Genomic DNA, 17,316 nt, shown 5'->3' with positions numbered 1-17,316 from the left:
GGTACATGGGGTTCATTATACTATTCTCTCTCTTGCTATACTCCTTGAAAATCTCCATAATAAAAAATTTAAACTAGATGAATGAAGAGGGGAGAAATACAGGAAAAAGAGGATGCCTCCATGATTAATTCAAAGCAGTAACCACAAGAAGGTGATACCAATAGCAAAAAATTTTCAATATAATACAAGCAAGGCTTAGCCAATGGGTTGCAAAGCTGAATACAAGGAAAGGTTCTGGCAGAAATATTAACATGCATGCCCAGAGCCCTCTGATCCTGGATAACCCCAGGGATTTTATAGAATAACTGAGAATATTCAATACAGGATCTGGATAATTTAAATGCTATAGCAGCTTATTATGGTATGAAGTTTATAATAAAAGTGAATGGGACAAAGATAGAAGACTGAAAGATACTGTAATGCTGAAGGGATACAAGTTACATAGGTTTTGGCAAAAGCCTACTATGCATATAAAATGAGTGATGAAGTCATCCACCCCATGCCACCACTGAGTGTCACAAGGCCAATAAAATATCCTAAGATTCCAGAAGCCTGACTGGTTTTCATTCTGTTTTCTGGGTCAAAAAGCCAGGACCATAGTTGGGGGTACTTGGAATCAACTTAAAACCCTTCTTTGATGTAGATGAGGGTTGCTTTTCAATAAGCAACTCAATACATTTCTATATGCCAAGCTGGTTCACCCTGCTATCCCCTAGACACACGACCCTAGCAGACTAAATATTATTTTAATGATTTTAGCACTATTTTTTTTTTTTTTTTTTGCCCAGTGATCACTCCATCCCTGGATGCTATTTTCTTTATAAAATATAAGCAGCATCCACATCTCATAGTGAGGCTGAGAACAGTGGGGGCAGATACCCATCATTAAAGAGTGTATATAAAGGAACATCTGTGATTGACCACATCTCCCAATTCAGGGGACACCCAACACTCAGATTCCCTTCAAAATTGGACTCAGCTTAAAACGAGACATTCTAGTCAAAGTTTCCAGGAAATGGAAACTGGAGAACATTTTTTCTTTTCCGATCCTCGAAACTAGATTCGTAAATACTTTCCACATTTGTCTCCACATAAACTAAGGGCAAGAGATAGTTTACCTCTTGTGGATTTACTGCAGTTAAGACAGAAACCTCATATGACTGCCTCCCTGACTGCATGGTCACCAAGTGATGTGTCACATCGGGCACTGAAGACAGGGGACGTGGGGATCCTTCAGCAAGCACCTCTACGAAACAACAGAACAATGTTTCAACGAAAACTGAATCCACAGATATACCTACCTGCTTCATCAAGAACTCTAAAAACTGTTCCCTGAAAAACTGAATCCCATATTCCTACATTTCTTCCAAATTAATTCCTGTCTGATAATCATTATCAGTGAATTGGAAATATTACATAAGGGGTGGGGGAGACAAGAAATCTTTTTTTTTTTTCCCCTAATATGTTATTTTTGGTGAAAATACACACAGTAAAACATACACCCAGAGGCAAGAAATCTTGATAAAAGAGTTGACCGATTTTTTACATACCAAGTTAGAGTAATATGATTTTAGCACTGTTGCCTGGATTAGAATTGTGTATGAAACAGCAAAAGCTGCCTAGGCAGGCAGATCGGGCAGCCAGAGACAACCCGTAAAGCGGTAACCAGTGATACAAATAGCACAATACAGGCAGGTCAACAACTTAAGTTAAACCTGGCTTCAAAGTTCCTACTCCTATACTAAGTTCAAAGTGTCCCTTCCTCCCTTGAGACTTTCTTCCTCAGGGCTGGCAGTCTAGCTCCATGCAATTTCTGTGGCTCATGCTTTAGTTATCCACTAGTATTGTTCATGAAACAGAGCAGGCTTATGTGGTAGCACATTCTGGGCCTTGCAGGCTCCATGGAGAAGTTACATAAATATGGCCACTTATACCTAAAACTGACTGAGAAGGATATGGGAACCTAAAACATAGGATCTCAGACTTATTAAATGTTCATTAGTGGGAGCACCAGGAAAATCTTCTGGGAACAGTTTATAGATACACCACTTATCCCTCAAACAAAAGTTTATTTAGGGACTATAGCTCAGACTGTTCCTTCCCAACTATACCATATAATTTAATGTTTGCTTATACACAACCTTCTATTTACTCAATGTTGTTTCCCATATGAAGTTTTGTCTTCTCAACTGGGTTTTAAGGTCCCTATCTTCTACTTTTGTCTTTCCCATGGTGCCAGGCACATAGTAGGCACTGAATAAATGCATGCTGACCTCACCTGTTAAGTTTTTCAGAGAAGAGGGCCTGGCCTGTGTAACTTGAGTGAAATTTCTATACCAGAGAGGAGCAATTGTTTCCTAGAGTGCCCTTTCTGTTCTCCAGAAGATATGGCTTTTGAAGGTATGGAGAAATTGCTTTATATCTCCTCTGTAAAACCTGGTTATGTTCTGTATAAATGTTTTAAAAGTTAAGTTCTTCCATAACTGCAATAGGAAAGATAAAAATAGTTGGGCTAGGATGCTAGGATTATGAATAATTTTTTTTTTAAAAATTTCTTTATTTTTTGTTACATTATCTTTTCAAAGAAAAAAATCTTTTCACAATTTTACTTATCCACCCCAGAAACAAAGAACACAAATACTACTCAATCATACCGCAGCTACTCACAAGAAATGACATTAGTTAAAATCATCTTCATTTTGGAGATAACCCCCTTCCTTTGTCCGTAGTTGCAGCCCACCTTCCCCAAATAAAGGAGAGCTGAAAGTCTTACCATCAACTCCCAGAATAGAACTGGTATTTGGTAGATTCAAGGACTCTCCACCAAGGCTGGGCTGGGAATTCACAGACACCAGGTTTTTACTGGGTACTGAAGCCTCTTCAAGCAAACTACTGCCCATTAGTGGCTCAGCTGCACAGAGAATAGGATGAGACATACAGCAGTCAACCTCTCTCACGGCTGTGCCTAGTCCTCAGTTCCCTTCACAAGGAAGCTGGCCTTCTTCTACACAACTAGAAGTTAACCTGTATGTTGGATGCCACCTCCTGCTTCACTTACTTTTGGGAAACAAGAATAAACCTAGAGGAGAAGGGTTGAGCCTTAGGGATAAATATCCTTGCTTGTAATCAGTATCAGAAGAATTAGCATATGAAATGGGTTGGGTGAATTCTTAGACAGAAATATTTGGAATGAAATAACTGATTAAGGAAAGACATAGAAAATGAATAATAAAAAAGAGAAAAAAGTTATCAAATTTAAGTTAGGACAAAGAAATAGTCATGACTGGTAAGTAACAAAATGCCAAATCCTTGACATATAAAAATCTTTATCACAGTGATACTCAAATGCTGGTTCACAGATCCGTACTAGATTAGTTACCATCAAACTCATCAGGGGAACTTTTTGTGTGTGTGGTGCAAATACAACAAAACATTCGTCAATTCAGCAATTTCTACAAGTGTAATTCAGTGACATTGACTGCGTTCTTCATATTGTACAACCATTATAGCTATCCTTTTCCAAATTATTCCACCACCATTAATATAAACTCAATGCTCACTAGAGGAACTTTTAAAACTACAGATTCTGGGATCTTACTTCCAAATAATCTCACATATCAGGTTGTTTTGTTTTATTTTGGGAGGGGGGTGTGTGGGGAGGATGAGCAATACAAATACATACGTTTTAAAAGTTTGCAGGTAATTCTACTGTATAGCTGGTTTGGGAACCACTAGCCCGCCCACCAAATGAGACCAGGTCTCTCTACCTAAAACCAAATCAGAAAATTTCCAGATAACCAGACAGGGCAGTTGTTTGGCTCTTTGGACCTAGAGGACACAGCCCTCCATTATGCCCACTCTCCTCACCAGTTTGCTCCTGTTCCTGACTCCCAGCTGCTCCCATTTGTAGATGATGCTTTCTGACGTGCACATTCCTGCTCCCACTCTGAGAGAAGGTCTTCCCACAGACTTGGCATTGATGAGGTTTCTCTCCTGAAACAGGGACCAGGTTACGACAGGGGAAGCAAAAAGACAAAGAATACTTATCACAGAAAAAGAACGGACTCAAGACCTAGATGAAGAGGCCCAGAGGATGTTAAATAAGAGGCTGCTCCTTCCTCTACTTCTCCCAGCCTCTCAACCTTCAGTACATGGGGGAAGGCAAGAAGAGTACACCCAGGAAAGGTTAACACACTCATTGCTCCCAGCCCCCAGTTCTTTCTAGACCTACTGAACTGCTGCCTTCAAAAATGTCTTTGGTTATAGGACTGCCAGCCACAGAGTATTTACTTCCCTTTTCGGCATCAGTCTTCCATGGACCTCTAGGACACGTACCTTCTTCCTCAAAGATTCCAACCCTAAGTTCATAATATCCCCTTATCCTATTTCCTGCTATCACTCTCAGAGTCCTGGTGGTGCAGCATTTAAGAGCGTGACTGCTAACCAAAAGGTCAGTAGTTCAAATCTACCAGCCGCTCCTTGGAAACCCTATAGGGCAGTTCTACTCTGTCCTATAGGGTCGCTATGAGTCGGAATTAACTCGACGGCAACAGGTTTTTTTTTTGTTTTGGCCATCAGTCTCAGGGTCTTCAACATTCACACTGGTGGTTCTTCTAGTACAGTGATGTCAAGTATCCTCTATGCCCTCCAGTCCAAAACTCTCAGACTCCATCCTATCTACCCAGACAACCACACTTAGAACAGAGGTCAAAAACTCAAGTCTGCAAGGGACTAGGAGGTGGCATAAATGAGTGAAATGGACCAGGTGGGAGCCAAAGTAACCTAGAGAGTACCTTCCCCACAAAGGAGCAGCTGTTACTCAGTTCCAGCCAACTACTGCCATGTGTGAATTCAGGCCTATCACTGCCAGATGCTCTGAAATTTTTTTTTTTTACAGAAAAACTAGAAATGAGGATTGTTAAGTAAAATTTATTTGTAAATGTTGGGAACTAATTCACAGTTGATAAAAACACTGTAAAGCAATTTTACATTGCTGATGGGAATGCAAAATACAACTCCTGTGACAGATAATCTTACAATATCTAGAAAAATTACAGATGTATTTGCCCTCTGATCTAGAAATCCCACCTCTAGGAATCTGTCCTGAAGTTAACAGTGGCAAAATGTGAAACAATCTATGCACAAGGTTATTTACTGCAGCATTATTTAAAATGGCTAAAGACTGGGAAAAATATTCATCACAGAAACTGAACAAAAGTATGGAATACAAACATGGTGGAATACCATGTAAAAAGGAATGGGGAAAATTTCTATACACTGACATGAAGTGATCCCAGGATATACTGAGATTAAAAAAGAGTGCAGAACAGTGTGTGCGTGTGTGCGTGCGTGTGTGTGTATGTGTAGTATTATCCTTGTGTACATATAGCAATTACTGTTAATGAAAAACAAAAACAACATGATCATTTCAATAGACACAGGAAAAGCATTTGACAAAATCCAACACTCATTCATGATAAAAACCATAAACAAACTAGGAATAGAAGGGAAGTTCCACAACCTGATAAAAGACACCTGTGAAAAAGCTACAGCTAATATACCTAACTTTAAAATACTGAATGCTTTCTCCCTAAGACTGGGAACAAGACAAGGATGCCTGCTCTCACCACTTCTATATTAGAACACTATACTGGAGTTTCTAGTCAGTACAATAAGGCAAGGAAAAACAAAATTTAAACGCACGCAGATTGGAAAGGAAGAAGTATAACTGTCTTTATTTGCAAACAACATGAACTTATATGTAGAAAATCCTAAGGAACCTATGAAAAACTACTAAAACTTATAATGAGTTTACCAAGGTCACAAGATCAATATACAAAATTTAACTGCATTTCTATATACTAGCAATGAAGAATGCAAAAATGAAATTAGGAAAACAATTACATTCATGATAGCATCAAAAATAGGAAAACACTTTGGAATAAATTTAACAAAAGAAGTGCAAAATTTGTACACTGAAACCTAGAAAATCTTTTTATGTACTCTCAGCTGGGTCCTCACTGTTACTTCCAAATCCTTTGATTCACTCTAATTGGGTCATTCAGTCAATCAACAAATTCTGAAAACCTACCATGTATCAGGAATGTTCCCACCCTCAAGAAGTTTATGGGCTAGTCTACGGGCTCCCACTAATACTCATTATCATCTCTTCTAACACTTTTCTAACCTCTCCTGATATCTTGTAACCTCTCCTCATTCTCTTCACCACCACACTCTTGAATCAACAGTCTTCACTTGTGCCTCTATCCTCTCATGACTTTACAATCAGTTGTGAAGTCAAATAGATTCCACCACTGGGTTTCTTTGCATGCTCCCTGCAACCACCCTAGAAAAGACTTATTGACCAGACTAAAATAAACTGTCTTCTCAACTTTCTCTGCTTCAATTTAGTTTCTGCATCATTGCCAGCAGAGTTCCCAAAAGTGGGCTTCACAAACTCTCCATTGTGGTATTCTAAACAACAACAACAAAAAAACCCAAACCACCTACCACTGAGTCAATTCTGACTCATGGTGACCCCATGTCAGAGTAGAACTGTGCTTCGTAGGGTTTTCATGGCTGTGACCTTTCAGAAGCAGAATGCCAGAACTTTCTTCCAAGGCATCTTTGGATGGGTTTGTTCCTTTTTTTTTTTTTTTAAAGTATATGTGCTGCCAAAGTGAGCACTGTGGGTTCAAACCACTAAACTTTTAGTTAATAGCCCAACCAAAAGCTACTAGTCCAAACAGTTAGTAGCTTAACCATTTGGGCCACCCAGGGACTCCTTCTGGCATTTTAGGCACTTTTTAAACTACCTTTCCAGCCTTGCTTTCAATGTAACTCACCATGTCCCATAGTAAACACTGTACCTGACTTCTATTTGGGAGGGTGGGAGTGGAAGGGAGAAGGACTTCACTTTACATTTTTCTACTGAGCTTACAAAGTCTAGTTACTATAGAATATTTTCAGATACTATGAAAGACATCTTTAGCAGGGAAGATTAGGTCATCTGTATAAAATGAGCAAATTAACAGAACTACAGGGAATTAATTTAAGGCTCCAAAACAAAATGGTTCACTGAATCTTATTCCTCTCTCCTTTTCTATGCTTCTGGGAATAAGGTTTGTATATGTCAAAGGCATAATTTCTGCCAAAATGGAAAATGATGACCGACATAGGCTCACTCTTTCTCAGAAAGCAATACTATTGGTGCTGCTGTCACTGATATCAAGCCTACCTTCTTCTGATTTGAAATCCTCCACCAAAAGGAATGGAAATGTCAATTCCTAAAAAACAGGCTCCATATTTGATGTAACTTATAAAAGCACTCAACTAGTGCCAAACAAATTTGCTGACCCCTCAGAAAACGGTCTGGATTAGAAAGCAGTTCAATGGTTCAGCTGAAAACAATGACAATTAGATTCTCCACCACCCCCACCCCCACCCCCTACTGGCTTTGATTATAAGACCCTCTGAATGTAATTACCAACGCCCTTGATTTCTGATTCTGGCATGATGATGAAGAAGCTTTATTTATCTTTGTGGTGAACGGTTTATTTCTTTTTAGATTTAGTACCCCTCTCCCACCACTTCAGCTTTCTACCTTCCTGAAATCTACAAATGATACAAGTTCTAGTACCTGAGTGAACCACCAGATGTTTTCGTAGGCTAGAATACTCAGCAAAGGAGCGGCCACACCCTTGGGCTTCACAAAGGAATGGCTTCTCTCCTAGAGAGAGGAAATAAGAAAAGCTCAGTCTTCTGTTGAATTGACTATTGCTTTCTTTTCCCACCAGTCTTACACTGTTTCCAATGACTTGCTCCGATTTCTTGAACTCATTGCTATGTAATTTCAACTGCGCTGCCTAGCAAGTGTTACCTTTCAATGATCTCCTAATATTACACGTATGTGCCTGCCTCCAGGAGCCTAAAGTATAGTAAGGGCCGTAAGATCTTCTCAGGTAACAATGATATGACGAGATATGGACAAAATCAGTTGTTTTCACATATGTCTGAGCTTTATACAGATGTAATTTTGAGCAGTACTATTTTTTGAGTCACACAAACCATACAGAGACTGTTCTGGGCACTAAATGGGATAAGCTGGGGGGAAAGGCTGACCTTCATTTCTATCCTCACCTTACAGCTTTTCTTAAGGATAGGCAAGCAAGCACTGAACCAAGCAGTAGATTTCCCCATGAGCATGTTGGGGTTGCACACACCTGTGTGGATGCGTAGGTGGTTCTTCAGGTTTCCAGCTGTAGTGAACTGCTTACCACAGCTAGACTCAGGGCACATAAAGGGCTTCTCTCCATTGTGGGTCCTCATGTGCACCTTCAGCCTCTGCAGCACATAGAAGCTTTTCCCACAACCTTCCGCAGGGCAGATGAAAGAGCGGTCATTTCTGAAAAAATAATAACACAGCAATAATACCTGAAAATATTCTTCACCAGAGAGGACAAGTCAAAGCTCCTATTGATCTTCAATGCAGACAGTAAATCTGAAGCCTGGATGTATGTATCAGAATCACCTGAAGAGTCTGTTAAAACTACAGACGCCTAGGCTCCACCCCTTGAAATACTGAATTCATAGGTTTAGGGTGGGGCCCAAGCTTATGTATTATTATTTTAAGTTCTCCAAGAGGCTATGTTTTACAACAAGATTTAAGAACTCTTGCTCTAAGGCATTTAGGTGCCCAAATGGCTTATTAAATATTTGTCGAGAATGAGGTAAATGAGACAATGCAAACCTTTCGATGAAAGAAAAGACATCTTAACCAGAAGTGAGCTGGAGCCCCTGCTTTCCTTTAATTTGTCAATTTGGGGGAGAGGTTCCTCTGGAAGCATCAAAGCTCTTGAGCTCCATGTATGGGGTTTCAGATTTGCTCACCGATGAGTTTTGAGGTGGTACTTGAAGTGAGCTGGCCACACAAATGTCCGGTCACAGCCTTCCACTGTACATTTGAGCTTCTTCTCCACTTGAGGAAGTGGCCCAGACTCTTTGGATTGCCCATCACCAGAACCAAGGTGGACATTTTCCCCTGTAACAGAGTCACGTATTTGTAATCCAGGTAAGGGCCCAGCTCAGATGCTGTGGTTCAAAGCTTGTATACTTTGCTCCTAGTGATTGTTAATCAGATATCTATCCCCACCTCTCTTTGTATCCACTTAACAACAAAAACGAAGAGTGCTCTGCGTCCCACTCCCTTACTCCAGAGAACTACCAAAAGCCATCATGCTTTGTTTCATAAGACTAGGCCTCTTCGGGCTGTGGGGACCATGGTCTCAGGGAACATCTAGCTCAACTGGCATAACACAGTTTATAAAGACAATGTTCTACATTCTACCTTGGTGAGTAGTGTCTGGGGTCTTAAAAGCCTGTGAGCGGCCATCTAAGATACTCCACTGGTCTCATCCCTTCGGGAGCAAGGAAGAATGAAGAGAACAGGATACAAGGAAAAGATTAGTCTGAAGGACTAATGGTCCACAGCTACCAAGGCCTCCACCGGACTGAGTCCAGTACAGCTAGATGGTGCCCGGCTACCACCACTCACTGCTCTGACCAGGATCACAACAGAGGGTTCTGGACACAGCTGGAGAAGGGTGTAGAGTATAATTCTAACTCACAAAAAAAAAGACCAGATTTACTGGCCTAAAGGAGACTGGAGAAATCCCAAGGGTATGGCCCCCAGACACCCTTTTAGCTCAGTGGTGAAGTTATCTCCGAGGTTCACCATTCAGCCTGCGAGTGGACAGCCCCGTAAAACCAAATGGGACTAATGCGGTACAGTAGTCCAGTGACAAGGGCCAAAAGGCAGAAGGGGACAAGGAAGCTGGTGATAGGGAACCCAAGCTTGAGTAAGGATATTGTTGATGTGTTGTGAGATTGGTAACCATTGTCATAGGGCAACATGTGTAGTAACTGTTAAATGAGAAACTATTTTGTTCTGTAAGCCTTCATCTTAAGGGAGAATAGCAGCACAATTGGAAGAGCGTAGTCAATGTCACTGACCTGTGCATGTAGAAATTTTTGAATTGTTTTTTTTTTGCTTTTTTTATTTTGCCAAAAAAAAAAGGTTGAGAAGTTAGAGGGTTGACATGTTGTGGGGTTGTTAACCAATGTCATAAAACAGTACGTGTACTACTGTTTCATGAGAAACTATTTGCTCTGTAAGCCTTCACCTGAAGTATAATAAAAAAAAAAGACTAGGCCTCTTTGGCACATGTAAGAAATGTCTAAAATGGTTTCATATCAGAAATTTCAGAAAGGAGAATAAAACCTATTTTGTACTGCAAAGATTGGTGGGAAAGTAGGTATATCAATAACCATGATGGGGTGCTACAGAAGATAACCTGAAGTTCTGGGTAATATTAAAACCTGGAGTTTGAGGAGCAGCCATTCTGCTTAGTTGTGGGCTTAAAGTGGGAGATTTCTCTAGCAGATGGCCATTCTTGGATTCTTCTCTTTTGAAGTCAATTTGGCTTTTTCCTATCACTCTACAGATTAAGAACCACCTTCCAATTTCTTGTACCACCCCACTTTAGTTATAAAATATTTAAGAATGAAAAGAGTCAGTTGATTTTTTTAAAATTTTAATCACATTTAAAAAATAAGTTAGACTAGATAGTCGACAAGAATTATCTTAGGTGAAGGGATGGATAATACATACAACAGAGGAAGTCAGCACAACTGGACTAAACCAAAAGCTAAGAAGTTTCCTGAATACAATCAAACACTTCAAGGGACAGAGTAGCAGGCGCGGGTGGGGACCACGCTTTTAGGGGACATCTAGGTCAACTGGCTTAACAAAGTTTATTAAGAAAAGGTTCTGCATCCGACTTTGGTGAGTGGCGTCTGGGGTCTTAAAAGGTAGTGAGCGTCCATCTAAGATTCATCATTGGTTCCAACCCACCTGAAGTAAAGGAAAATGAAGAACACCAAAGACAACAAGGAAAATATTAGCCCAAGAGACAAAAGGGCCACATAAACCAGAGACTGCATCAGCCTGCACCTGGAAGAAGTAGATGGTGCCTGGCTACCACCAATGACTGCCCTGACTAGGAACATAACAGAGAGTCCCTGACGGAGCAAGAGAAAAGTGAGGTGCAGAACTCAAATTCTAGTAAGAAGACCAGACTTAATGGTCTGACTAAGATAAGACATGGCCCCCAGACTTTCTGTTAACCCAAAACTAAAACCATTCCCGAAGCCAACTCTTCAGACAAAGATTAGACTGGTCTATAAGACATAAAATGATATTCGTGAAGAGTGTGCTTCTTAGCTCAAGTAGATACAAGAGTCTAAATGCGCAGCTCCTGTCCGGAGGTGAGATGAGAAGGCAGAAAGGGACAGGAGCTGGTTGAATGGACACAGGAAATCTGGGGTGGAAAGGAGGAATGTGCTGTCACAGTATGGGGAGTGCAACTAAGGTCACACAGCAGTGTGTGTATAAAGTTTTGTATGAGCAGCTAACTTGAACTGTAAACTTTCATTTAAAGCACAATTTAAAAAAAAGGTAATACCTACTGGAGTTTTGTTCACTAGAATGAAGGGATGGGGAGGCATACATAGTACATCCCTTAGATGTAAATGTAATCAGTTAATTAAAAATTTACATAAATTCCAGATTAGCAGGTGGTGCTCCTTTTCTTTCATTTTCTTCAAGACACAGTTGGCCATCAATAGAGAAAAACATTCAGAGTCGCTTAGCTCTGCTATAAATATATGGAGTTTTTCCCTGAGGGACCAAATTACTGGGCTGAGGGGTGTGAGGACCATGGTCTCAGGGAATATCTCGCTCAATTGGCAAAACACAGTTTATAAAGAAAATGTTCTACATTCTACTTTGGTGAGTAGCATCTGGGGTCTTAATAGCTTGTGAGCAGCCATCTAAGATACTCCACTGGTATCACCCCTTTGGGAGGAAGGGAGAATGAAGAAAACCAAAGCACAAGAGAAAGATTAGTCCAAAGGACTAACGGATTACAACTGTCACAGCTTCCACCAGACTGAGTCCAGTACAACTAGATGGTGCCGAGCTATCACCACTGACTGCTCTGACAGGGATCACAATAGAGGGTTCCGGACAGAGTTGGAGAAAAATGTAGAATGAAATTCTAACTCACAAAAACAGACCAGACTTACTGGCCTGACAGAGACTGGAGAAATCCCAAGGGTATGGCCCCCGGACATCCTTTTAGCTCAGTAGTGAAGTCACTCCTGAGGTTCACCCTTCAGCCAAAGATTAGGCAGGCGCATAAAACAAAATGAGACTAAATGGGCATACCAGCCCAGGGTCAAGGATTAGAAGGCAGGAGGGGACAGGAAAGCTGGCAACGGGGAACCCAAGGTCGAGAAGAGTGTGTTGACATGTCATGCGGTTGGTAACCAATGTCACAAAACAATATATGTACTAATTGTTTAATGAGAAGCTAGTTTTTTTTGTAAACCTTCATCTAAAGTACAATAATATATATATATACACGCACACATATAGAGTTTTTCTTTCCACTATACGTACCAAAGGAATAAAATCTGTATTTCCAAAATGCCAAGAGCAGGAGATACGTGTTGTACCTATCATACTCCCTGGAATCTGACAGTTGACCAAAGGCAGTTTGTCCCATTATTCTTCTCTTCCTGCCTTATGTTTTCCTTGCTGCGCTATACCAAATGCTAGTCATAAAACTAACTGCTCCAAGTTCAGAGCAGAACCTAAGGTGCCTTCTGCTGCTTAACATCAGTTATTTTTAAATATTGTCCCACATAGGATTTTATTTGTTTAATCAAAAATATAATGCCTACACATGGGTAAAATTTCCACAGCACTAAAGTGCATATACTGTAAAGAAAATTTCCCATGAACTACAGAGCTCTAGCTAATAAATTTCTAATGAAAGGTATGTAGAAATCCCATGTTAATCCAGAGATTTAAAATGGTGGCAGTTGGGTCTTTGTGTATTTAATTTTGTAATACAATAAAAACATAGATGTAATCACATAACAAGGAAAATAAAAACATGGAATAAGGTAAGGCTAAGAAATCACTGGAATCCCTCCTCCTCAACACTCAATTTACCAACATAAGCTTATATATAAGGTAGATTTTTCCCTCAAATAGCTCTGAAAAAAATGAGTTGCCTTGTATGAGTCCTTATAAAATCACTCACTTAAAGGAATGCTCCCTCAATTACTTTGTTTTTTAAAACAAAGCACTATTTCAGGAAGCTAGATTAGCTTAAAATGACCTCAACCAATGATTGCTTTGGATATTCAGAGGTTATGTGATAGAACTAGTTTAAAAAAAAAGAGACAGACTAAGAAATTCAACACTTCATAATTGTTTAAGTGTTGGACAATACTGAAAACACTTTAAAGATCCTACATTACCTGAATAGGTATCTTGCACTTGGGATAAAACTTATAGATGAGGACATCGTCTATAGCAAGAGTCAGCAATTTTTTCCATAAAGGGTCAGATGGTAAATATTTTTGGCTTTGAGGGACATATGGTCTCTGGTACAACTATTCAACTAATTCATTGTAGTAGCTATAGATAATTTGTAACTAATGGGTGTGTCTTTGTTCAAATAAAACTTTTATTTACAAAAATAGAAAGGAATTTGGCTCAAGGCCTTTGCTGATCCGATACATGGCATCATATTAAAATTCAAATTTTTTTTAAAATTGTGATTTAGGTGAAAGTTTACAGAGCAAATTAATTTCTCATTCAAAAATTTATACACAAATTGCTTCATGGCATTAGCTGCAATCCTGCATTGTGTCAGCACTCTTTCCCTTTCTCTTTCCACCCCTGCTTCACCGTGTCCATTCGTCCAGTTTTCCTGTCCCCTCCCGCCTTCTCATCTTTGGTCCTGGGCAGATGTTGCCCATTCGATCTTGTAGACTTGATTGGTCTAAGAAGCACATTCCTTAAGTGTGTTACTGTTTCTCTTACATGCCTGCCTAATCTTTGGCTGAAAGGTGAACTTTGGCAGTGGCTTCAGGTAAAAGTTAGAAGGGTGTCCAGGGGCTAAAATTCAAATATTTCTGTGTTTCAAGCAACTCAGATGAAAGGGAATACAATGTGCTCTGAAAAAACTGTGCTAGAGGACTCACAAAGTGGCTTCAATAACGACAAATATATTTATGTCAAAAATGCACAGAAGTATGGAATAAAATCATTTCACTACATGTTAGTAGGAAAAAAAGCAATATTAATATATTTCATATAACATGATTAAAAATATGTACGTGTAACCAAAATAATATCATTTTCAAGTAACAACTTATATTTCATTTTATCTACATGCCTAAAGGTTTATATATTTAAGTTAGCAAAAAAGAGTTTTTAGGGAATTACCTAATTGGGAAAATGGAAGACTATCTTATACTTGGGCTCATATAAATACTCAGGCATACAAGGTTGTAAGGTGGTAAGATAACATACTGTGAGAGTAACAGAAACATCCACACACTGTTCTGATTATAAAGCATTTCCTAACTTCCCAGATAGAATCTTATTTAATCTCCATAACAACTAACCGAATCAGGTAAGTTACCTGATCTCTAGTTTTAAACATAAGAAAACTGAAGAGGTTAAATTGTCCAAGGCAGAAAACTAGCAAATGATGGCATCAGGCCTGGATCCCAGACCCCCAGATCCTAAATCCCAAGCTCCCTCTGTACACCGCTTCTCATTGTTAAATACGGCACTACTTCCTCAGTGCTAACATGGAGATGCCAAAGGTTACAGAAGTCATATATTAGCACAAGCATCTCAGGAAGAATCTGAACTTTAGAGTCTCCCCAAAATGGTAAAATAGCCATTCTAAGCAGCACTACAGTAGTCACAAACAGACCTAATTATTTTGAAAATTAATAGAATCAAAGTTTGGAGGAAAGATTTAGGTTCATGTTTCTTAAACTGGGTTATTCTGAAACATTCACAAGGATCCTGAGTTCCCTAGGAAAAATTTTTAAGCCTTTTGTTTTCATCTGAATGGTAATCAAAAAATAATCATAAGCATATTCTAGATCATCTGCATAACCTCCAAACAGCTGTGTACTGCCGTAAAATTTCAGTGCTTAAGCTTGGTTTGTGATAACAACAGTACTGAACCATATAGTACTACCTTAACTGTCACAGGTTAATGAAAAAATACAAAGGAAGACCTAAAACAGAAAATATTATGGTATGCTACTTTAAGCAAATGTTTTGCAGTGGTTTAGGAGTGGTCTGAATACAGCAGTGGTTCTCAGGCTTTAGCAAGCATCAGAACCACAAGAAAGGCTTGCTAAAACAGAGACTGCTAGGCCCCACCTCCAAAGTTTCTGATTCAGTAGGTCTGGGTTGTGGTCTGAGAATTTGCACTTCTAACAAGTTACCAGGTGATGGTGATGATCCAGGGACCACCTTGAGAATTACTGGAACAGGGAAAAGTGGCACACAGTAGGTAGTACAGACATGCTGAACTCAAAAGAAACAGCACTATAGTTAACTGCTAAATTGCTATGAGCAGCAATTTAGTTTCAGCAAAATATCACTGTCAGCCACATTAACTTAGTATTAATTTTATTTTCATTGGTTTTGCAGTTTTATTTCTATTAACTGATAAAATTGTTTTGATTTAACAATGGTAAAAGACCTCTATTATAAGAAGTTTATAAATAATTTCATGTGCTTATGTATTTAAGTTAACATTACAATAAAAACAATTCAAGATAACACTGGGGATGTGTAAGAATTTGTTTTTGCTTTAAAAGGAATATTATTTAAAGTTAAGAATTGAGAATGTTACTAGAGCTGATTCTACACACAAATCTGGCATGGCCAAGTTATTTTATATATACGTACGTATACACATACACATGTATTTTATATAAGACTTAAAACAATACACATCCCTCGCCTTCTGCTCTCACCAATAACTCAGTATAGCCACTGCATTGTCAAAATCTCTTTGCACAAGATACTGGAAAGGAAAACAGCAAAGAAGTCTCACCATTGCTGCTGGTTTTTGCATTCTTTGCCAGTTGTGCACGAGTAGCAGCAATCAAACTGTCATGGGCCAACTCCTGAACCCGAAGGAACCATGGAATGCTACTGTCTGTACTCTCACTGGAGAGGAAATCATTCCCTGAATCCTCTGCCTCATCTTGTACAAATACTAGGTGCTCAGCTGAAGAGCCCAGACCTGGAAGAAACAAAAGGATATATGAAAGTTAGTCATCAAGCAATACTTTTATCTGCCCTGGCTCAGAAACATTTCATGTCCTGAATCAGCTACTCCAGATCTTCACCTCACCTCAAGCTTGTGTCTCATAATGAGGTCATCATCTTTCTACCCTCAGCATACAGGCTTGTCTTTACCTTGCCTCCTCCTGTTTCAGAGGCAAAGCTTTCCTTCCTGGCAACCAGGCTAATCTCCACCTTTGGTATCCCAATCTTATTCTTCAGTTATCCTCTCCTGTATCCTTCACATTCAGTTTATCTCCTCTCTCCCATCTGCAACCTATTCCTCTCTATTGGCCAGTCTTCCCTTGCAGCCTTTAAATCTGTTCTAGTTCAAGTCTCTCCCATTTTTGTTTAAAAAAAAAAACTCCAAGTACTTCTATACCTATCACTTTCTCACCTGTACCCTTCAAAGTCAAGTTTCTTGAACAAGTGTACCTTCTAACTTTTGTATCCACTTTCTCACCTTCCATTCCCTCTCCATCTCTTTAACCCTGGCCTCCACTGCTACTACCCCAATACAACTATTCTTGCTAAGGTCACTAGACACACAGTTCCCAGTCCTTGTCTCACAAGCCCATCCTGTAGTATTTGGCATGATTTAGTACTTTTCTTCCTTAAAACTTTTTCCTCCCTTGGTTTCCCTCACACTATTCTCTCCCACATCTCTTCCTCCCACTCCAGCTGCTCCTTCCCATTCTTCTGCCCCCCTCTTAAACGTTTTTTCCAGGGTCCCCGCCTTGCTTTCTTTTCCGTTGATATTCCAGACTTCTCCTGAGTGAACGGATCCATGCCCATTGTTCCATATACTTCCTAAATGCTAATAAGCACCAAAGCTACATACTTCACACCAGACCTCTCTCCAGAACTCTAGATTCCTGTTTCTGACTCTCTGAAGGGCCAACTCCTCCCAAATGTCCCTCAGAAATCTCAACATCACAGGCACAAAATGGAACTAATCATTCTCCCCCAAGCCCTGTTCTTCCTGTGCTCACTATCTCAGTGAATAGCACCAGCATCCACCTACTTTCCCAAACAAGAAACTGCTGAGTCATCCTAGAGTCTGCTCTCTCCCTCCACAT

At 39.7% G+C, this 17,316-nt stretch overlaps 1 protein-coding gene across 10 annotated transcripts in view; it reads right to left on the bottom strand.

Moving 5' to 3' along the window:
* Window positions 1-17,316, bottom strand: part of ZNF410 (zinc finger protein 410) — a 41,955-nt gene that overhangs the window by 2,648 nt on the left and 21,991 nt on the right. For 2 of the 10 annotated variants that reach the window (XM_023726366.1, XM_023726364.1), the window contains exons 5-11: window positions 16,005-16,196; window positions 8,890-9,040; window positions 8,223-8,404; window positions 7,640-7,729; window positions 3,868-3,993; window positions 2,774-2,911; window positions 783-1,246 (exon numbers count right to left, since the gene is read on the bottom strand). In XM_023726366.1, the coding sequence (XP_023582134.1) occupies window positions 996-1,246; window positions 2,774-2,911; window positions 3,868-3,993; window positions 7,640-7,729; window positions 8,223-8,404; window positions 8,890-9,040; window positions 16,005-16,196 (1,130 nt within the window). In that variant the 3' untranslated portion in view covers window positions 783-995. The other 8 variants (XR_002823119.1, XM_023726367.1, XM_023726370.1 and 5 more) reach the window with 8 other exon arrangements.

Source organism: Trichechus manatus, unplaced genomic scaffold (genome assembly GCF_000243295.1).
Source record: "Trichechus manatus latirostris isolate Lorelei unplaced genomic scaffold, TriManLat1.0 scaffold00010, whole genome shotgun sequence".
Lineage (NCBI taxonomy): Eukaryota > Metazoa > Chordata > Mammalia > Sirenia > Trichechidae > Trichechus > Trichechus manatus.
This window is presented reverse-complemented; position numbering and strand designations above follow the sequence as displayed.